This window comes from Talpa occidentalis, unplaced genomic scaffold (assembly GCF_014898055.3).
Source record: "Talpa occidentalis isolate TD23 unplaced genomic scaffold, MPIMG_talOcc4v2.1 talOcc4.3, whole genome shotgun sequence".
In the NCBI taxonomy this organism is placed as follows: Eukaryota; Metazoa; Chordata; class Mammalia; order Eulipotyphla; family Talpidae; genus Talpa; species Talpa occidentalis.
Window position 1 is genome coordinate 140245531 of NW_023603184.1, and position 23171 is coordinate 140268701.

General features: G+C 49.5%; 1 protein-coding gene across 3 annotated transcripts in view; it reads right to left on the reverse strand.

Moving 5' to 3' along the window:
* PAX3 (paired box 3) overlaps positions 1-21956 on the reverse strand; it is a 96743-nt gene extending 74787 nt beyond the window's left edge. For 2 of the 3 annotated variants that reach the window (XM_037521909.2, XM_037521907.2), the window contains exons 1-4: positions 21489-21956; positions 20012-20247; positions 18359-18488; positions 17101-17235 (exon numbers count right to left, since the gene is read on the reverse strand). In XM_037521909.2, coding sequence (XP_037377806.1) covers positions 17101-17235; positions 18359-18488; positions 20012-20247; positions 21489-21573 — 586 coding nt within the window. In that variant the 5' untranslated portion in view covers positions 21574-21956. The remainder of the gene's footprint in view (positions 1-17100; positions 17236-18358; positions 18489-20011; positions 20248-21488) is intronic. The other variant, XM_037521908.2, reaches the window with a different exon arrangement.
* Between the last annotated feature and the right edge of the window lie 1215 nt (positions 21957-23171).

The window sequence follows — 23171 nt, forward strand, 5'->3', positions numbered from 1 at the left end:
GTTTAGCAAGGAGAAATTGAATTGATTTAAATAAGTTTTTTTTTCTCAGTGGAGCATATATGTACGTATTTTTAACTCAGAGACCAGAAAAAAAAGAATTGTGTTTATCCCATTCAGTTTCTGAACAACTAACGGGGGAGCTAGTTTCAGATCTGACAGCAGAAACAGATGAAGTACATGCACCATTGTCCCCTCTGCTCGCTCCTCAAGCCCAGCCAGCTCCTACCCTCGACTTGGTCAGCCACCAGAAATCTCGTGTGTTACTCTCTGCCCACACAGAAAATGCCCAGGCCCAGACAATTTGAAAGAGGGAATGTTACTTACCATTCTTCTTAAGCAACTCTAATTTATGAGGAAGCTTCCTAAACAATCCCCCTAGAACTTTCCAGTCTCTTCTGGAAGCCACAGCTTAGACAGAGGTGCAAAAAAGCCTGAATCTCCCCACATGAATGGGGACAATCCAGTCCATTCACGGGTGCAAGAGCACAGTCAGCTTCTGTTCTACCCTCACTCTTCCAGCACCCAAGGGCATCCTACCCACCCAAGCCAAGACAGGTAGGAGCTGCTTCCCTTCTAAAATTTGGAGGAGCCTCAGCCTTTCCATGCTTGCCTCGATTCCTCAAACAGTCTCCCTGGGCTCCCCAGAGTCAGGGCTGGCCATAGCGGCCACAGCAAGCAGAGCGGGGAGACACCATGGCCACCCCCTCACCCAGGGCTTCAGAGGAAGTGGAGTGGCGTCCAGAGAGGGAAAGCAACCCAGTCACAGTTACAGTGTTAGAAACGTGCAGAAACATCTAAAACGTGCCTCATGCAACCCCTACAGCCGAGGGAAGTGGAATCCCCAGATTAAGGCTCTTGCCTGCCCGCCCATAGCCCATTGCAGGTGAAGATGTTCCTCCCTTTCTTTTGAGATGTTGGTCCAGGATGCCTCTAAGGTTTTCCCTGCAAGGACCCAGGGTGTAAGGGTCACAAGAGTAATATCTCAGCAGCTCTGGGCAGCCAGACCCAGAGAGGGCAGAAGAAATAGGGAGTCACCCTGCACACTCAAAAATGCAAGACGTGAATGAAGAGTGACTGGGCAGGCGTTCTTATCATTACTGTTTCCTTCATTATCGTCTAAGTCTCTCTTTATCCCCACATTTCCCATCTTAAACTGACCAAGGTCAAGTGTAGGTATCATTTTGTAGGACCTGAAGCTTTTATAATTTAGGGAACCCGTCTGGACAAATAAATATCAACACATCTTAATTTTGCAATATTTGCAAAAATCTAATGGCTTCAAGACAGGGTGAGTGGGAGGCAACCACACAGGTAGGGGGCGGAAATGGAGGCTCTACAGTAAGCTCATGCCCATGAGGACTCCTCCGTCATCCTCCACCTGAGAGGGGCTGGGGGGAGATGTGGGCTGTTTCGAGATGCATCTATCCACTGTCATTACCTACAATTTAGAAAACATCAATCAAGTCTAAGTGCCAAGTTTGGAGACTTAGAAATCTGAGATCATTTAAACCGTCCAAAGACACGGCAAACTGTTCCTGAACCCCAATTATCAGGGGTACAATAGATCTCTGCAATAGTTCCACTGGGACCCTCCTGGCTTACATCGTTCAAAGTGATGGATTTCTGAGGCCCCCCAGACCCCCAACACTGAGAGTCCAGGAATCCCTGGCTTTCCAAGCACAGAAGCCCTCCCAGCTAGTGGCCCCATCATGAACGGGCCGTGGTCCTCTTGAGGAAAGGAGCCTCACTTCCTCAGAAAGCTGGTAACTATCCTGGCCCCCCTGGGCTTGGTACTGAGATCTGATGTCTGCTTCCTGGGGAAGCTTTTGAGCTCTTAGGCTAGGAGGGCTCCACAGCACCCTGGCCATCTTTGTCTCCAGACCAGAACAGACCCTTCCTGCCCTGCTCTTTGCCCAAAGAACACAAGTCAAGGCCTGTCCCTGGCACCCAGGAAGTGTGGAAAATCCCCAAGGCGGAAAGTGTTCTGGACCCCACCTGGCCCTGCCTCTTCCGGGATACCTCCACAGGCACCATGCCCTGGCAGGTCTCGCCTGCTCGCACTGGGTCCCCTTATTGAAGAACTAATCCTGCCCCTTCACAATGAAGATTCAACCTCTGGGGTGTGATTTGAGGGGGGTCAGACACCTATCTGTTGCCCCCATTGAAAAGCTTTCTTACATGGAAACCTGGAATTCTGCCATTAGGGATTCATTCCTCTGGCTACATTCTCAGCTTCCAGGGTCCTTTCCAAAAACACAAACACCCCTAAGAGAGGATAACCAGTTGAGTCACCATGTGATGGAGGCAGAGCTGGGAAAGCACATGTGTGCAGAGAAGGGGTGCACAGAGGAGGATAAGCCAGATGCAAGCAGGACAGGGATGGGGGGCAAGATCAGGGGAGGGACTAGAGGGGAGGGGGCAGATGACATGGGAAACTTTTCCCTCTCTTTACCTCAGGTCAGCCCACTGAGTGCTCTGTAAGAAGAAAGTGGGGGAAATATCTTCAAAGGATTTGGGGGAGGTGGGTGGGGACAGGAAGAGTGTCAAACCCCCCTTTGAAAAGGATGGTAACATCATTTCCAATACACTAATTTGGAATGACAGTTCTTTCTATTTTTTCCTGAAGTTTTTCCAGAAGGATTTTCCAAGTACCAGAAATTTCAATGTGAAAGATAGTCATTGTCTTTCCTAATGAATTTAATGTGGGTTTTCAACTTTAAAAATAATAATAAAAAGGATTCATTTCAGGGGGAAAAATCGTTAGTTTAAACTAGTAACATTAAATTATAGTAATTCAATAAAATGATGAAAGTGAGCCAGCAAGCAAAGACTCAGACCAAATTTGGGTTTCTATGTCATTTGTATTTTGTAATAAGGAAATTGTTCCTTATCTTCCCAAGGTGCAAGCTAGGACTCGGGTAGGAATAAAAGGGGGTGCAGAGTTAGGGTCAATGTTCTTAAACAAGACATCATCATTGGAGAGTGCCCGGGGAGTGAGTACTTTTGCCCCCCCCCCACATCTGTAAGATGTGGACCCCACACGCCATTATCCACTTCCTGAGCCTTGGATGGAAACAAGATGAGGTGGCCTCCGAGTCAGCAAATAGCTTTATGTGCAGGAAAGCCCTAGAAATACCAGATGATACTTTCTACTGACAAGAAATAGAGAGATGGTGAGACCCTAAACACTCACTGAGAAAAGGCTAGATGCTGCACCCAAAGTAGGCAGCAGGCCTGGACTTTCTACTCTGGTCTCCGACTTCCTGTGGAGTAGCGGGGGAGGCACATCCTTCAGCCCCTGCCCTCTGCAGTCTGACTCTGCTGTTTCTGGCCTCCCCAGTCTTCCATTTGCCTTCTTGCAAACTAAAATCTAGCAAGTATTGGGCCTCCCCGGTGGCACAGAAGTTGAGAGCTGGGTTGCGAAGCTGCCTGCAACCTCTGCAGTGCCGGTTCGATCCCCAGCTGCTCCCCGGCCACCGGAGGAGGGTCCCGCATGGCGCACAGACCTCTCCTGCCGCCAGCTGCTCCCCTCAGCAGTGTACTTCGGTCCTTCTGCCTGCTCTGCTCCCCGCTCTGGCTCTGGTGAATTCTCTCACCCTCCCGTGCTTCTGACTGTACCCAGTGCTTGTATAAATAAATAAAAATAAATAAATCTTTAGAAAAAAAAAATAAAATCTAGCAAGTATTCAGAGCTTGCCAGGCCCAGTGATCACAAGCAGACCTTGGTGCCTAGTGAGAAACTATAGAAGTCACTGTCTGCCGCCCTCTGACAAGTGTGTGCTGCACACACAGCTCCGGACATGCCCGTCAGCACAAAAGCCACACCAGCCAACACCTGGAACATCTCCCCGCTGGAACGCTTCCCCAGGCCTACCCTGTGCTGGTGCATTGCCAGTCCGCAGGCGCTGGGAAGAGCCCCCCACGTATTTGCTCTATAGAATGGGGCCCCCAGTCCCCTTTAAAAATGGCCTAAGGGGCCTCCCCAGTGGAGCAGCGGTTGAGCGCTGGGTTGCGAAGCTGCCCGCAGCCTCTGAAACACCGGTTCGATCCCGGCTGCTCCCCGGCCACCGGAGGAGGGTCCCACATGGCGCGCAGACCTCTCCTGCCGCCCGCTGCTCCCCTCAGCAGTGTACTTTGGTCCTTCTGCCTGCTCTGCTCCCCGCTCTGGCTCTGGTGAATTCTCTCACCCTCCCGCGCTTCTGACTGTACCCAGTGCTTTATAAATAAATAAATAAATCTTAAAAAATAAAAAAAATAAAAATGGTCTAAGGGGACTCCCTGGTGGCGCAAGGGGTTAAGTGTCAGCACTATGAAGCTATTGATAGCCACTGCAGCACAAGTTCGATCCCCAGCTAGGGAGGTGACCCACATGGCGCAGCAGACCTCTCCTGTCTCACCCTCTACTCCCCACAGCAGTGTATTTCAGTAGATCCACCTGTTCTGCTCCCCAATCTGTCTCTGGTGAATCCTCTCACCCCCCGCACTTCTGGCCTGTACCCCAGTTCTTACATGCATAAATAAATCTTTTTTTAAAATGGTCTGAGAGATGTTAAAAGTTCCAAAAGTTTCCAAAGTCTAGCCAACATATCCAAAGGCTAAGATTCCGTTCACTTGAAAATCATGAAATAGGAGATTTCAGCATCACCCCCAGATAACTTCATGGATTTCTTTCCACGTCAAAAAGTCACAAATAGACAAATCCTACCCAAAGCCCAGAGGCTGACACTGACCAGTTCCCTGGAAAATAAGTCTGTCTGTGACTCCCTCACCTGCAGGCGGGAACAGCAGGAGAATCTGAAGTCTGCTTACCCCACCCACGCCGGCCTGACAATCACTTCTTTTCCAGAGTCTGAGTTTCGGTGAAAAACATAATAGCAACCTAACCAACAAATCAGACTGTTCCTCATGGGGATTAGCCCTCCCAGGACCTTCCTATGTGGAGACAGCTGCATGTGCAGGTAATAATCAGATGTCACAAATGATGGGACTGATTCAATCCAAATTATGCACAGAGCTGAGAGAGAAAGACGGAAAAAAAAACTGGTTTTTATTCTGCTCAGTTCCTTGCAGATGCTCTTAATGCCAGGCCTGTTTACATCTCCAAACCAATTCCTGTAGATTTTCCTAAGCAAGCAAAAAGAAAATGCAGCGAGCCCAGCACCGCCCAAGTTCTACCATTAAGACAAGGCACCTCTCTGCCTGGCGGTGGGGGGACCGTGGCCACCACACGCTCTGGTGTGGGGGGGTTGATGGCGGGGGGAGCCGTCAAGAAAGAAGACTTACTGTTGTTTTTCTGTTATTTTTTAAAACTGAATCAAGATTTTGATATTCAAAAATAGATTCTGAGCCCCTAACTTGGGCTTCCATTTCTGAAAGGCCCATTTCTTAAGAGGAATGACTTGAAACATTTGCTTGATAACATTTATTGGCATCCACATGTCCACTGTTTTCAGGAGGGTTTGGAGAGGGTTGTTTTTCTCCTATAGTTGGAACATAGTTCTTTCTGGCTCATTTCACAGACTTGAACTTCCAGCTTTGGTAAGCCAGGCACACAACAGCAGTGGCAACAACTGAATTCCCGAGCATCAGATTTAAGGGAAAAATAGGCTGAAATGATCTGAGGGAGGCAAGGTATGTGAAAAAACATAAAAAGGCTTTTGTGCATAGAAGGGACTGGATACAGACTCCCTAAAAGTTTCGTAAAATTAAAAATCAGCCATTACCAAATTCAAGAAAGCCCTGGAGTATCAGGCCGGCACTTCTCAAAAAATTAGAAATACAAGACCATGTTTTATTATTCCTAATCTGCTCTCCTACTAGTTCAAACCTAATTCAATGACCCTGAAAGACAATTTCTCTTTTGTAACTAAACAATCAGAATAAGTTGCCTCTAGATGGTTCTAAAAGTATCCATAATTTTCTGGCACAGAAAAACAAGTAAATACGCTAGGCATAAAAATACACTTTTGGATGGGGGTAAAGTAAAATGAGCAGTAGACAGGAGAGCGGGGCAGGAAAGGATAAAAAGAGGAACAAGCAAGTCAAAGAAACTCCTTGGCTGAAGACAATGTTCCTTTTGGGAAAACAACAGAATATTGGAGGGACTTCCAGAGGGTGGTCACTGAAAGCAGAGTAACTTCCTAAACCGAAATGCCAAAACCTATGCTCGTGTGTGCACACAGTGGTGGCGGGAAATGTCTCATTTCACTTGTGCAAATGGCCGCAGGTAACACACACCTGCTGCAGCTTCTCAGCTTCCCCATTTGCTCTCTATACAGAACCCAAACACCCCCAAAGTCATCAAAATCACCATTCTCTTTGCCCCACCACAGAGGAATTATTTTACAAATAAACTCACATCTGTGCCAAATGGCTGTGTTAAGTTAGAAATGATCTAACTGCCCGGGCCTCCCTGGTGGCGCAGGGGTTAAAGACAGTGCTATCAATCTATAGCCAGCCATTATAAGCACGAGTTCGATCCCTGGTGGGCCAGGGAGCTAACCCCCATGGCCCAGCAGGCTTCTTCTGTCTCACCCACTGCACTGCTCCCCTCAGTAGTGTGTTTCAGTAGATCTGCGTGTTCTGCTCGCTCTCTCTGGTGAATCCTTTTACCCTCCCACCCCCAGCTACACCCCAACTCTTGTATGCATAAATATTTTTTAAATAAATGATCTAACTGCCAAACTATCCTTTATCAATATAATGGAATACTATGCAACTAGAAAAAGAGGTTGAGGAAGAACATCAGCCCCTGATGCTCAGCTACAGCCTAAGTGAAAAGGAAAAAAAAAAAATCCAAGCACAGAAGAGTCTACACAGTAGGCTACCTTGATGCAAAGCGGAAGGAGAGGCATTTGTTTGTTTGTCCCTTTGTTTGTTTAAAGATAGAGATGGAATTGCTTACATGCAGACCCTAAAAAGAGAGTCGAGGTACTAAGAGACAGGGATAAGAGGAAATCTTGTCATGAGGCATCTTTTTTTCTTTCAAGTTTTGTACAAAGTGAATGTTTTACCCAATCAAAAATAAATATGATTTAAAAATATAATCTGACAGAGCATGTATTTCACTTCGAGTGTTTGGAGTTATGGGATTACAATCTTTGAAATTAAAAAAAAAAGTGCCCTTTTCAGGCTAGGAGTTGGCCCCCCTAATCCAGGAGTCCCCTTGCATCTAAAAGCCTTCAGGGGGCCAGCTCCTTCCAGAAGGAAAGCCCCAGGACTCAACAGCGAATTTTGATCAGTTCACGAGGGGCCGGCTGGCCCAGGAGCCCGGCTGCCTGCTGCGATGCCTAAGCCGCAACAGCTGCATAAACTGGCTGTGCCCCAGCCTGACCTATTTCGGAGACAGGTCAGACCAGTGCATGCGGGGATAAGAAAACAACCCTCCTGCTCTGCAGTGGCTGCACTGGCAAGCTGTTCCAGCAGGAGAAGCGGAGAAGCGGGGGCAGCAGCTCTCTAGTCCCCAAAACCTCACACACCAGGCTGCCTTCGCTTCCTCCTCCACTGTACCCCAGTGACACAAGTTGTGGGGACAGGCTAGCAGGAGATCAAAGGGAAGGTCATCGAGATATCTCCACCAGCACAACGAATGCAACTTGGGAAAGTTTCCTTCCTATTTCTGAACTCCAATTTTAAAGGGGAGGGATTAAGAAGAATCACGCATAAAGCAAGGAGACTGAAGGCAGCTCATATGCACCCGGACGAAGACGTCTCAGAACATGCAATAGGCTGATGGAGCGTCCTAAGGAGAAATGGTACAAAGCCAATCGCATAAAATGAAGGACAGCAGCGGGATGTCTGCAGGAAGAATGTACATGCGAGATCCACTTTCAAAAAGCAACTTGTTCGTCAATCTCTAAGTTGGCAAAAGAACTTGTGAAAAAACACAGAAAAGTTAGATTGGGAGAAGTTTTTAAAGGGTCAATTAATGTAAGAGGAAAAGAATCTTTATAGGATCCGGAGGAAAAGTAATTAAGAAATATCTTTTGACATCTCAGTGAGTGATTTTTAGAATTTCATGATTTTTCCATATCTGTTAATATATTAAGTAATTGCTCAGGAACTCAATTTTTTTTTTGACTAGTGGAGGTGGACTTTGGGTGTGTGTGTGTGAGTGTGTGTCGATCTTCATTGTTGCTTCTAAGCCCTGAATTAAGCTTTTATCTGCCCTTGGGCAGAGCCCATCTGCCAGTTTGTAGACTGGTCACTTTCTGCATGTTCAGAGTTCCCCACCAACACCACCCCTCCCCCCCCCCAGTTTTACTACAATAGGTTTCATTTACACACAACTTGGTGTCTTCTCATTTCATTCTCATACCACCCTGGGATGTTGGTGTGATGTCCCCATCTTACAGACACCAAAACTGAAACCCAAGGGGTGACACCTTAAATGTGCCTCATCTCCGTTTTAGAGGTTTTAGAGCAGGATTGGTTATGTCAGAATGGACCACTTTCCCTGTGGGCACGGTGCTCTCCTAAGCAAGCAAAGACGTGGAAAAGGACTTTGGAGTGTGCTTAAGGCAGAGCAATTAAGAAGACTCAATTGGTTTTAGAGAACCTCAATCAGGAAACTGGCCAAGTGGGAATTCAGAAAGAAGAAACCTGTTGCTTTTCTTATAATAAAATGAATTGGACCAATTAATTTTCCTTGGTTCAGGTTAAGCTCAACCATGGTAACTGAGAGAAGATTTACTTAATCATGATAATATTTTGAATATGGGAGAAATTTAAAATACATGCTTGAAAATAGACTGTGAATCTGTAATTTATTTCAAATTTTTTTAAAAAACACTGAAATATGAGTAGCCCGATAAAATGCTCGGGAGCCCATAAAATGACAGGGTGAGTTATGGTTATACTAGGGTTGCTAAACAAAATAAGAAAAAAAGAAGGGTCTGAGGAGTGTACTTCGAGCATGCCTACATACCTATGAAAAATCACAAGCCTACAAATGTAGGCTTTCTGGTAAAAGTACAAATTTGTAGGTGACCATATAAGCAGTCACTTCATATGAAAGATACAAAAATGAACCAATTCCATGTTGCAATACAAATTGCACAGCAATTAAATTTCCTTTCTTGATTATTCTACCCTAACTTACTCATTTCTGTCTGATGACATAAGGCCAAATACATTCAATTCTGCAGTTGTTTCCAGAAATATGCCCACCATCCAATTAGAAAAAGTTTGAAACTTTACATCTAAGTCTCCATAAAACTAACTATTTGAGTTCTCAGTATGATCCTGGAAATTTGTAAATGCTGAAAATCAGTGGTATTTCCTCTCCCTTACCCTTATGTTGGTCAGCCAAGAAGAATCTCCCATCCTTGTCAGAAAGCATTTTGATCAGCTATTTTAAAGTGAAATCTGTTGGAATTAGATCCAGAATGAGAAGGAAATTGGCTTTTAGAAGGGAGAATTTATATTAATATACTATTGCTGCAGTAAATCTGGCCAAGTGAAAGTTCCTGAGAGTCAACAAATCACTAAAGGGGTTTAAGGAGACTAAGATACAGCTAGTTTGTCATGAATTCTAATTTGCTTTCTAGGGAAAGATTCACTTCCCAATCATTGTAATGTAAGAAGGAGGACATAAAAATTCAGACTATTTTGATCAAGTTGCTTCACCTCAAATAGAAGGGCTCTTATTGCTGTTATTTAAAATTCTACAGCAAAAATGTGAATTTTTTGCTTTGTGCTTTGTAGATGAAATGTGCAAGGTAAAACCCAAAATGTACATCAAACCAAATATTAAATCTTATACCACTGCCTTTTATTAAAATATAATTTCCCTTTTCAATAAGGAGTGGTCAATTCCATAGCAAATATTGCCAGTCTTTTCTTAGTTTGTGTCAGGAAGGAAAGAAAACAGACAATGAAGTAAGAATTCTTAAAACCTACTCCTCCTCAAAGGTCTTCAGTAATTTCCATCTCTCTTTGACAGTGGGGAAGTTTCTAACTTATCTTGCTTGAATGGATATTTTAGAATGTTGATGGACATTTTGACAATTGTGCACTTTCCAATTAAAAACTGGAGATTATAACTGGGGTTAACCTTTGGGAGGTTAACCCCAACACAGATCACTTGAAATAAGAAAGCTTAGAGCTTTCTTAATGTTCTGTTTCCAGCGGAAAGTTCAATGTCACTGGAGTTCAGGGTTTGGCTCCATACCTAAAGGGAGAGTTGAAAGCAGGGCTGAGGGACTGTCTACAAGAGACTGGCATGCGTGCAACAAAACAGCAAAAGAGGGTCCTCTGTCTCCAGTTTGGTTATATCTTTTAAGAGAAAGGAAGCAACTGAAATTCCCTTTCACTTTCTCTGTTCCCTTCAAGATCACAGTACCCCAGCTAAAGATAGTCAGCCCTTGACAGTTTTTTTTTTTTACAAAAATATCAAAAATGTTTTACTTTCGTCCCAACTTTACTGAGATGTCCTTCACCTAACCAGCACTTGAGTCAGTAATTACGCCTTGCAACTGAGATCAGACCCAACTTAAAGCTCAAATCTTGTTTCCCTGGCAGTATAGGACACAGTCTGCCCCCAAAGGGAATTAAGTCATTTTAACTCCATATGCATATGAAATATACAAAGAACTCTCTAGTACTGCATCTGGACCCAGGACAAGGGAACCATAAGAGACCGGAGCTGACTCACACTTCCAACTTGATCTACGTCAGGCAGTTTTTCTACACAAGATATACTTGTCCAGAGCTAGATTCATTAATTGGGAGATTATAACAGAAAATATCTGAAAATCTCCAAGAACGATTCTGACTCTGTATTCCAAGATTTACCTTGTTCAAGCTTGAGTAAAAAAATAAAATAGCAATTTTTAAAACTGTGCACAATTATTTGATATTGACAATCACAGTCAAGAAAAGGGGTTGAGAACTCGCCTCACACATGCACACACAGATCCAGGGGCACAGTTGAATATCCACAACCTGAATCTGGCATAAATTTCACAACCTCAGTTAGAGTGATTTGTTGGAATTTGCAAATTAAGCACAAAGATGGTATTTTCCAAAAAGTTCTTGCAGGACTTTTACTCCTAATAAAAGAAAAACCTATCCAATAATATTCAAATCTTAAACCAAAAAAAAAAAAAGTCTAATAGTTCATCTAAAAAATCAGCAGCCAAAAAAGTCATGAAATCATTCAGGGAAATGTGTTTCCTTGTGTTCAACAGCAGTGCTGAGTAAGAACTGGGAGGCTTGCTGTTGCCTCAAATTCTGATGATTCTAGAAAGTGTAATCTATAGGACAAATAAACCATTATTTTGTGCAACTGGGTATAGTTTACTGCCACCATAATTTATAGTGAACGATTTATAAATAAACTTTAACGATGTACAAACTATGCACACAAACACACACATATTTACTCCGACATTGTAAGGGATTTGAAAATATACAGAAGATTCATCTAACCATCTATAAACACAAAAACTATGGAAACACATGTAGAGAAATGTACTCAGTAGAACTCCCAGATTCCTGTGCATTTCACTCTATCCCACCTCATTTTACATAAAAATCTGACATCTTTCCTTTAGAGCATTCCTGGGTGACTTCAGTGCAACTTCCCTATTTAGAAATTTGTGAGTTTGCCCTATAGTTGCTACCTACCCCAAGCCTCCCTCCCAGCCCATATGCCAATCCCTCCCCAATGAGAATCTATGTGATGATACCATCACCATCTTAGCCTGAGTTCTAAACAAGAAATCACCCTAGGATAATTAAAAACACCCCATGAATCTCTTCTCTGCAAACCGATGACTTGTAACTGGTTTCAGTTCCTATTTCTTAAAGAGAATTTGCTCAATCCTCCTTAGAGGTTTCAGAGGAAAAGGAGGATTTTCCAAGACAGATAAGTTGAAATGATCCAGCTTTGATCTCTGTGGTTAAGAAACCCTCACAATGGAAGATGGCCACTGAGGGGCCGCGATCCCAGCCTTTTAAAGCCTAACAATGGTACCAACAAACAGCTACTTAATCAATATTTGGCCAGAGCTGCTGAAAACTTCCTTTTCAGATTTTAAGTCCTGGTTGTAAAACAACCCCAGAGCAGCCAGTGAGATAAGGCATTAAACTGACTGCTTAATTGCCTTTTAGTGTCTTGTTAGTTATATATGTACATTCTTAATGGTTCTTTAATCTTTATTTACCCGCATAAATAAGTTACCTGTGGGTAGAACCCCACCGATCTGGACCTTCTCCGCCCCTAGCCCGGGAGAAACAATCTCTCGCGCCGTGTGTTTCTGCAGTTAGGGCTTTTAAGTTTCTTTGGCTATTTACCGATGGACGACTTAAACATTTAACCTCGGGGTTTGGAAGAATTTTTTCTTCCCTTCAAAATGTCTATATTCACGGATGCTGAAGCGGGGTTCGGGGGCAACGCTTCTATTCACCTGACTGATTTCCACGTCGCCCAGTCCCTGAACCCACGCGCACTGGCTGGTTCCGCCTCACCGCCCGGCTGGGTTTTACGCGCAGCCCTGGGGACTCTCCAATGACCCTTCAGTAATTATTACGCACTTGAAGCCCCCACGTCCTCGTTCCGGTGCTATCAACCACCCAATCAAACCCCAAAATAAACATACGATTTCAAGCATTAACTAGAAAATCTGCACGTTTTCAAGGAGGCCAGAAAGGCAGCAGGCAGCAGGCGAGCAAACCAAACAAACGGAAAAAGAAAAAGCTACGATGCGGCCGCCGCTGCTTCCTTGGAAATCGTTTCAATAGGAAAATCGCTGCCCTGCGTTCTTGAAAGGGGCGCAGCGTGGGTTCTAATTGAATTCCAATCCTGATATTTCCAATACATTTTTTAAGGGGTGATCTGTCCTGGTCGATGGTTCCAAGGGTAAATACGAAATTTACTCTGAAGACCAGAGAACGCACTGGGCTCAAATGCGTGGTTCTGACACAGGGACCCGGAGAGTGGGCTGTGCGCTTTCATGAAGGTTCCGATGTCACAGATCTCACGTCTACACCCCATGATTTTAATCTGTGGGAAAGTTCCTCCTCCCGCCTCCCCCCACCCACCCCAGCCCTTCGCCTCGCGCCAAAACGTCCTGCCCTGCGAACTCCGGGGGGAGAAGCGGCTCCGCGCGCCCCCACCCCGGATTTCAGCCGCGCTCCGGGTCATGATAAAGTGCACTTTCCACGACTGCGCGGGAAGTGAAATACTTCGACTCCTTTTCAGACTTTCTGCGTGTTTAATGACTTTGTTTTATGTGCTGTTGAAAAGCTGACGTTGTCCTCGTTCCTATTACAAAAGCTCACGAGTTTACAAAAATGGGACTCCAGTAAAACTTTTGTCACTTTTACTTTCTCAAAAGGAAAAAAAAAAAGCCGAACTGCTTGTTGTTGTTGTTGTTGTTGTTTTATAAATGGCAAATAGGACAGGAGCGAGACGACAGGCGCAGGGGCGAACCCCCCCCCCATGCTTGGGGTCTCTTAGGCCAATCTATGCAATTGCTGCAAACTCCCACGCGCACTGGTGACTTTCAGGGGGGTTAGTCCTCCCAAAGTGTATCTGCAGCCCCAATCAAAACATCAATTTGGCGATCTGGCCTCTCTCCCCCTGAACTCCCCAGTTGCCACTTCAAAGCCATCGCAACAAGTCGGTAATTGTAACGTCGCATCTAAATATTTAAGCGCGAGTCTTGCTGTCGCGTGTCCATGCACAGCCCTCATCTGTCCTCTAATTCCATTACGGCACAAAGCAAAAATGTTTCCCAAAACTCACAAACAGGAAAAGCGTCACGCAGCAGCAGCAGCAGCAGCAGCAGGAGGAGGGGAAGAGGAGGGGAGATGATGAAGGAGCAGTTTCTATTGATTAGTCACTGCTTTTGTGTTAAGGGCTTTCTTTAAAATAAGAAAAAAATGGGGGGAGGTTGCAGAAATTTCACTAATGTGAGCCTCAGGCAAGGGAGAAAAAAAAAAGCAGGAGAAGGGGGGAGGCGGGCTGTGTCTAGATGAAAGTGAGAAGGACATAAAGGAGGCAATTGAGTCGGCTGCAGCCCGGCGAGCTAAGCTTCGAGCCGGCCGGAGCACAGGGGAGGGGGCGGCGCGGCGCGGCGCTTTGGCGCAGGGCGCAGGAGTGGGGGCGGCCCATTGTGGCGGCGCCCGCGGGCCCGCTCGGCCGCGCCGGGGGAGGAACAGAGGCGCCCATTGAGTGGCCGCAGCGCAGGCCGAGCCCACAAGCCCAGATGCGGCGACGAGAGCTTTGCTCCTGGGTTGCGCCTGCTCCAATCTCGGTGCCGGCAGGGAGCGGAGATGGTTGGTGGGGGGTGGAGGGTAGGGGTGGGGGTGGGGAAAGGGGGGGGTCCCCTGGCTGCCCAGCCCTCTCTCTCCGCTCAGGCGACGCAGCTGGGTAGATGAACCCAACGGGGGCGCACAACGTCCAGTGCGCGCCAGGGCGCACTGGCCTGAGCGCACCGGGTAGACACGCTGCGCTGTTCGTGGATTGGGCGAGAGACTGGAAAGTTGGGGAGGTGCCAGGGGCCAGCTGGAAGAAAGGGCGAGACCCTGGAGCTAGGAACGAGGGTGGTTCTGACCTCTTCCAGAGGACCTCTCTCTCGGGGTGCCGAGTCTTACTAGCAGAGATGTCTCCCCAAAACCAGTCTCAGCAGCACCCTCCAGCCTCAAGGAAACTGGAACCTCCGGAGAACGCAGCACACCGGACAGGACATCCAAAGGTCCCTCCTTAGCCAGCCTCTGCCAGGGCGCACAGAGCCCTTCATCAATATTCGTTGTGTTTTACAAGCGGAAAGTTCTGTGATTTGGATGCCCAAACAACAGAGGAGATTTTTTCGAGGTTTCTAAACTTCCCTTCAAACTCCACTTCACTCTGTCCTGTCTCAGGGGGGCCTCTCTTGCCCTCCAGGGCTTTTCTGGAAAGGGAGCTAGAGTGTCTAAAGAGACTGAGCTGGATCTTCCTTGACAACCCCAAATTAAATTAGGCTTCAGCCTCGGAGGTGTGTGTGTTTTCACCATATAGGCCCCGCTGGGGAGAATACTCTGATTTTTAAAAACGGTAGCAATTGCCCTTCAATGGCCGTCGGCCCAGCTAGACGGCCCAAAAGACTAGAAACATTTTGTAGGTGAAATGGCCACTTTTTCCACACTGAAGAGTCCATAAAACTTCCTGGCGCAGCAGCTATTGGGGCTCATTGAATAATTCATCCCTCATTGCAAGCCCATAATGTCTATTCTCGGCCCTTTGTGGGGCTGTTTTCTCTTCTTTTCTCCTTGAATTATAAAAAGGTTGCCTTCCTTTGTTCACATCAAGCTGCTTCGAGCTGGAGCTTTGTCTGGGCCGAGCTAAAGTGTGAGTTTCAATGGACTCTCCCGGCTTTGTCTCCCAAGTTCATCTCCAAGTGTAGATTGTGTAGAGAAGGCCTTCTTTGTAAAAGCTGGAAAAGTTGTACAAATGTTTGACCAGCTCATTTGGGGCGTTTTGTCTCCTGGGCCTCGGTTGCCTGTGCTTCCAGAGAACTGCTGATCTGCCTGGCTGGCGCCTCCAGCAACAAGTAGCAAAATCACACATCGCTGCCCCCTTCCCAAGCCTCTCTGACCACTCAGGCCTCCTGCCCTACCCGCCCCCCCCCCCCCAGGGGCCCATTAGGTTTGGGATTGGCTGGCTTCTACCCTTTTTCCCTCCCCAGCACCTCTATTACATACAGCCCTGGAATAAAAGCCTGGGGTACCTTCTCAGAGACTAGAGTAGAAATGCACCCCTCCAAAAGGAGGGACTAAGGCTGAGTCTTTGTGGGGTCTCTGCTTTAAAGGGAAGAAAGCAGCCTGGTCCATATCTCCCTTCCAATCTGCCATAGGGTTTAGAGGCGCTCCTTTGGTGCCATGTGTGCCAAAGCACCTCACTTCTGTTATCCCTGAAATCAGTCATTTGGCTTTGTATGTCTAAATATCAGTGGCTCATGGAGATGGTGTAGAGATTTTGCATTGGTTTGTAAGGCTGCTGCTCCCGAGGGCTAGCAGGTCACCCCCAGGGAATGAAGGTAATGGGAACAAACCACAGTCCTGCCCTGGACATTACCTGACTGGGGGGGAGGGGTGCAGCTCTGGCTGGTTTCAGGAGTTCCCATACCAAGCTCACCTGCCCTTCTAGGGTGACACAAAACTCAAATCAAACCAAGAAAGTACTGGACACAGGAGAGGCAACCCCAGTGGTGGTGGCTCCCCAGCTTTGAATATTTTAAGAGGTGCAGCCATCTCCTGAGAAGCTGCTGGCAGTTTAACTCCCACAGGGTTGATTTGGAGGGGGTTGGGTTGGTACCCCTGGAGTCTGAAGACCCCTCCCAGCAGGGAAAAGGGAAGCAGCCTGCACTCCTGGCTCCCAGGGGGAGGCTTTCTCTGGATGCCTACAGGTGGTCAGCACCTCTGGGCAGAAAAAGGGTGCCAGCACTGCAGGCCCAAGAACCCAGATCCCCTCGGTTTTGTAACCCTTAGCTTAGCTAGTTTTACTTTCCAGGAAACCCAACCCTACCACAATTGAAAACCAACTTAGAACAACAACAAAAAAAAAACCCCAGCCAACTCACACTCACTTACAAGGCAGCCGAAGTGGTACAATTTGGGGGTCCCACTGCCAAGAGTTTTGGCGTTTGGGGTTGACTCCCCCTTCCCTTTTCCCTCTCCCCCTCTCCTGACGGAAACTCTCCGGAGACCCAGGCCTGTCCTGAGGGCGAAAAAGTTCTTTCCACCTCCGAGGGCTCACAGACCGTCCGCAGCCTCCCCCACCCCCACCCCGCCCCGAGTTGCTCAGTGACCCCCAGTCTCCCTGCCAGAGGGCCAAAGGGTAATCCTGCACCTAAACCATTAACTCCAATTCTCGGCCCCGACGGGCTGGGAACAGTGCGGAGGAAAATGTCATAAAAAGCAAGCAGAACAGAGACGACTCCGGGGCTCGTGGCAAGTGCATCTCTAGTCTTTCCCTCGAACGCCGGACGGTGGCTACGAGCGAAGAGGGGTCTTGGCCCGAGCCGGGGCTGCGCGGCCCGGGTCTCCCCAGGTCTCGGCGCCGCCGTGCGCCCAGGCGCAGGCCCCCCGCGCGGCGCGCACGGCTCGGCCACTTACCTCGCTCGCTCAGGATGCCGTCGATGCTGTGCTTCGCCTTCTTCTCACTCTCCTCCGCCTCCTTCCTCTCCAGGTCGGCCTCCTCCTCTTCGCCTTTCCCGAATTTACTCCTCAGGATGCGGCTGATGGAGCTCACTGGGGCAGGAGGAGGGAAGGCGCGCGGAGAGTTGAGCCGGGCGGGTCTGGGCGCCGGGAAGCCCCACACCGGCCGCCAGGGCCCTGGGGTGGCTGCCCCGCGCGGCTCGCCGGGGTCTCCGCCTGCCCCTGGAGGCTCGCTCAGCCCCCCAACACCTCCCACGCGCCCACGCAGCCCCCACCCCATAATCCCGTCTAGGTGCCGGGAGAAGAGAGTCTGGGAAGTTTGCACCCGCGACGGCCGGGAAACATCTTTGCCCTCTTCCCAGGAGGGAGCGTGTCCTTTCTGGACTTCAGACGGGCCTCTGGGTGCAACCTGGGAGACTTCTCCCCCCAGCCCGTCCCGACCCCTCCCCTCCTGAAGGCTTTGCGCCCCGCAATTCGCGTTCAGGGAAGAAGCAGCACCGCGGCCCCGTCTCTTGCAACTCAACTTTTTTGGAGGCTCTAAAGGGTTTAAATTTCAGCTGCAGAATCGTTTCCTATTGTAAAAATCAAAAGAAAATGCACTCTCCCCCATTTATTTTTTCCAGATTCCAGACTGGTAAACAAATCCATGCTCTGAAAGATCGCGTTCTCGCAGGGGGAAAAAGGGAGTTTCCTTTTAATTAAAAACAAACTCTCCCGCGCGCCCTCGCGCCGGCCCAGCGCTCGCTCGACCCTCCCGCCTCCGCCCCCCGGGCTGCCGGGGGCGCCGGATGGTCCCTGGACTCTCGGGGAGATCTCGGGCCTTCGCCGAAGCTTCCCCTCCTTTGCGTCCGCGGCAGAGTCTCGGCTGGCGCGGCCTCATCTCCCTTCGGTTGGGGTTACCAAAACATTTGTTTCTCTTTAAAAGGGAACATCAATATTAATAAACGCTTGGCCTCCGCCTCGCGTTTCCTGCCCTGCCTCCTCGACGGAAAGCCTCTTTGGGGAGCCCTCTGCGGCGGTCTCGCCACCTCCAGGACGAGCCGCGCCCCCCTCCCGCCGTAAAACCCCAAGAATATTCGCTTCTGCAATGTTTCAGGCCCCGGAAGGCCCTGAGAGCCCAGGAAGACTTTTGGGGTGATGAAGGCTCGAATGGCCACTCCGGGGAATAGGGGCCGACGGGCCGCGCGCCCCTGGAAGACACGAGCGGGTCTGGTACCTGAGGGCACAGTGTTGCGATCACAGACCGCGTCCTTGAGTAATTTGTCTCGAATTTCCCAGCTGAACATGCCCGGGTTCTCTCTTTTGTATTCCTCGATTTTCTTCTCAACGTCAGGCGTTGTCACCTGCTTTAAGAGAACAGGCAGGTCGGTGCCCTGCGTCGGGAGTGGCCACCCCCAATGCCTCTGGGCCTGGTCAGGTTCTCCTTCCAGCACCCCCTGGAAATGTCCCCCTTGTTAGTAAAAGGTCCCAACTCTGCTGAGGTGCTTTACTTTGGACAGGGGCAGACAGGAAATCATCCCACCCAGAGCAGCCTGGGGGCCTCCGAGGATGAGCTGCTCCCCGGATGAGCTCCCAGAATCAGGATTAAATCAAAAGGAGTTATAACCTGGGGGTGGGGTGGGGGAATGTGCTCTCTGATTCCTAGAAATAAAGAAGGGCAAAAGAATCTATGCAGAATAAGGTGAAAATGAAACTAAAAAAGGAAAGCTGGAAAGGGGCTCAGAAGTCAAGTTAGATTTGCCACTTGTGGCTCTCAAGCTTCAGAGCACAAGATTTTAGTTCAAGTTAAGAGTGGCACAAAAGGTCAAAGTTGAAAAACTAGGTTAAAAAAATATAAGTTAGCATGGATAGCAAGTGTGGGTAATTTGGGGTACTGGGTCCTTCTTTTTCTCAATAAAAGGAATTTTCATTTATGGGTCTACTTGGGTGGTGGGTGTGGTCTTGTGACCTATCTGAAGAGGTGTGAACCTGTATGTGAACCCTAAATCATCCGCAGTGTTGTAAGCCAAGGTTACCTCAACAACAAAAAAATACAATATTTAAAATCTTCATAACAACAGCAACAAAGGATTTTTAGAGCGTCTTAGAACGGCTGCAAAGGAAGCTGAGGTGGGAGAGCAGAAAAATGAGGTGTTTGGAAGCCTTCAGTTTACTGGAGTTCTTCTTCTGATTTGCCCTGTGGCAACTAGAAAATTACACTGGATTTCCCAACTTCCAGAAGAAAACTCAGCCCTAATCACTGTGACTTTTCTTTCCTTATTTTAAAGGAAACCAAAATAATTTGAGGATAGCACCAAACTGCTTTTGAGAAGTTCAGTCCTCCACTCATTGTGAGGAAAACAAACCAGGCTAGCTTTTGTCCCCTTCCAGACAATTTTGACTGGAGGAAATTGGGGAAAGGAGTTGGGAGAGAGATCACTAGAAACTCCAAAGGGGCTGCTTACATTGGTTGGGAACGCTGGTGCAGTGGGTGGGAGCTGGGAAGATACTTGGGAAAGAAATCAACAGGTGGGCGCGTGAAGTTTACCTGCTTTAGGTACTTCCCTATCAAACTAATCTGATGGAAAATCTAGGATTCCAGGGCATAAAAAAACCATGTTATATCTTGTTTGCAAAAAGACTGGGGTTTTTCTTTAGTATTTATCAAGCAGCAGGCCTCAGGCAGTTACCCAGTTCCCTCACCACCCACTCCCAACACACACACACACACACACACACACACACACACACACATACACACACTTCTTTGGATTATAAAAATAACTTCTCACAAAATCCCAAGTGGATGGCAGTCCTTGACCCCTGCCCTGTTCCCTAAACCCAGAGACCGCAGGTGGGGAGGCCTCCAGGGCCCAGCTGTGCCCCTCACCTTGGGCTTGCTGCCCCCGATGGCACCGGGGCGGATGGAGCCTGTCTCCTGGTACCTGCACAGGATCTTAGAGACGCAGCCGTGGGACACACGTAGCTGGCGGGAGATGACGCAGGGCCGGATGCCATGGTGGGCCATCTCCACAATCTTGTGGCGGATGTGGTTGGGGAGCGGCCTACCGTTGATAAAGACACCACCAAGCTGGTTGACACGGCCCTGGCCGAGGGGAGTGGAGACTGAAGGAGAAGGTGAAAAGAAATACAGAAAGTTATTTGGGGGAGAATAAAGCACAGTCTCCCCAAAGGAGCCCTTCTAACCCTGCATTCATATAGCCAGCCTGCATGTTGCAGCCTCACCACGGAAAACACTGCACCTCCATCCCCAGCCAGAGACTCTTTTTCAACCACATTTGTTCAAACTGTTGAGCAATTCAGAGGCGACCATCATCTGGTCTATAGAGAGCAGCCAGGGCAAAAATAATTCGCCCCAGAGAACCTGTCTTCTCTTTAGATCAAGGGCAACTTTGGCAACTTTGGGGGACCAGAGCGAACCGAGGCCTGCTACAAAGTGTGCTTTATCTAGAAAGAGCCTCCTGATAGAGAAGTTTGGGTTGCAGCAGGCTTTCTCAAACTCTGAGGACATCAGCTCGGTCCGCTTGGGCAGCCCCTTTCTAAGGGGGAGCCCACAGGCCTTGGGGTTTGTGGCTACGAGTGCAACAGCCAAAGGTCAAAGAGGGTCTCGAAAGGAGGCCGCAGGTGGCAGCACATGTCACCTGTTACATGTCGGGACAGAGACGACAGGCGGGCTTGTCCGCAGGCCACCTCGCCTCCACCCAAGTCTCGGTATTTTATTCTGGCCCCAGAGCCGAGGGCGTGCGCCGCTGATCGCCACCCCCCGCTCCGGCGTCTCAACCTCGAAAACTGCCTGGGACTCTGCTTGCGAATCTTCCAGCGTCCTTGGCATTTCCAGAACCCGAAACTTCAGGGTAGTGGAAACTCCCAGATGTATGGAATTCGAATGAATTAATCAAGTAAAACGAAAAATTCCCAGCACCAGGCCGCGCAACTTTAAGCCGCCGCAGCCTCGCGCCGGCCTGGAGCCCTTCCGAGCCTAGCAAGAGTTTTGCAAATATGCGCGCGGCCAAGATCAATTTTGAGACTCCTTGGGGCGGACAGAAGGCAGAGAAGCTGCTTTCGGACGCTCGGAAGCCGCTTCACCCCTTCCCGGCCGCGGCATCTCCGCAACAACAGCGGGACGGGGACCTGCCGGAAGCAGGCCCAGGCGCGCGGCTCCGCCAAGGTTTGCGCGAAGGCGCCCGGCCGGTTTGCAGAGAGAAAATCGAGCAGGATCTCGCCCCTGCTGTTAGCTCCTGGGGTGAGGGCGCCCAGGCCGCGCCGAAGGAGCCGGCGGAGACCCCGGGGAGGGTGGAGCGGCGCGTCCCAGGTCCCGGGCCCCGGCGGCGCCAGCCCCCGCTTACCTTCCAGCGGGAACCCGCTGCGCGGGTAGTTCTGGCCCGGACCCGGCCGCATCATCCTGGGCACAGCGCCGGCCAGCGTGGTCATCCTGGGGCAGCTTCGCTTGGGAATTATATCCAGGTGAAGGCGAAATACGACGGCGAGCGCGGCGCTGGAGACCCTCGGGAACTCCCCGGAGCGCGGAGAGCCCCTCCCCAAAAAGGCTGGCGAGGGAGGGAGGCGCGCGGGGAGGGGGGCCGCTCGCTCCTGGTCCTGAGCGAGGCTGGAGGTGGAACCCGGGAAAGGGGTAGACAGGGAAGCCCCCGAGTCCCGGAGCCGGAGCCCAGGGCGGAAAAGTTTGGCTGCGCGCGGGCGAGGGCCCCGCGGCTGGGGCGCTGGGGAGGGGCGCGGAGCGGCGCGAGCAGCCGGGGACGCGGGTGGGGGCGGGAGCGCGGCCGGCCGGAGTCTCCTCCCGTCGTGACACCGAGTGCGGGGATCCGGGCTCGGGAGCATTTATTAGTTCTTTCACCCAAAGCTTGGTCAGGAGCCCTGAGCTGCGATTGGCCGACGAGGAGACCGTCCCGGGTGGCGGAGACACGCGCTGATTGGGCGACAGCGGCCACTTTCTCTTCCCATCCCCGGCGCTGCCGAGGCCGCCACCGACCCCGAGAGGGACCCGCGCTGCGCCCCTTCCCCGGGAGAAGAGCGGCAGGCCCGTGGAAACTGGGGGAGACTGCCCAGGGAGCTGGCCGCTGCCGAGAGCGGAGAGGGGCCCCTGCGCTCTGACCGCGTGGGTCTCCCTCCCTGCCTTTCTATTTCTCTGCCTCTCTGTGCATCTCTGTCTTTTGCTCTTTACTTCTCACTCTATTTGTCTGTGAGTTTCCCTCTCTCTCTCTCTCTCCCCTTACTGCCACTGGAGGGGGGTGCAACTCCAATTCGAAGGCATTGGGGAGCCCCAGATGTGTCCCACTCTCCTTTCGCTGGCCAGTGCCCCTTGGCCTATGTATGTTTCTTACGGGGTCCTCCCTGTGGGGTTCTCCCCACTAGGAGGTCAGGGTGTGCTGATAAGTTCCTTTGTTTTCTCAGTCTGGGGGCAGGGGAAATGTGAAGCTTTATGCAGCCCAGGGGAGGCTGGAGCTGGAGGCTGAGGATGAGAAGGCGGAGGAAAAAAAAAAACAAAACACCTACTCCTCTTCTTGATTGCAAAACCCACTCTGGGAAGCCCCCAGCTCTAAATCTCAACTTATAGATTCCCAATGCGTAGGCAGAAATGCATCTATAAGTTAAAGTTTTGCCCGGCTGCAGCATTTGTTCTCAGGAATTTATTATGGTATTCAGACTAAACTGCTGGAAAAATAAAAGGATCGAAGTCTTGGCTAGGAGCTGAAGTGTCCCCAGCAGGATATGACGCCAGGAGTGTTGTAAAGACTGTCTGTCCTTAGAGAAGGTGCCATTGTGCATAGGCTTTTATTTATAACTTGGTAAGTGCCAGCGAACTAGCCTCCTTTACACCCCCGAGTGCCAGCCCCGAGCTCTGCACTTCGCTTTATTCGCTGGAGTCTATTCAGGGACTGTCACTCCGGGGCTGCGAGGTATTCAGGGCCTTAATCAATCAAAAGGATGAGAATCGGGCAGGTTTTCCCCTTTGAAATAAAGGACACAATGACTTCTGGGCTTCAAGTTCCCCCTTTGCTTTTACGATTTTT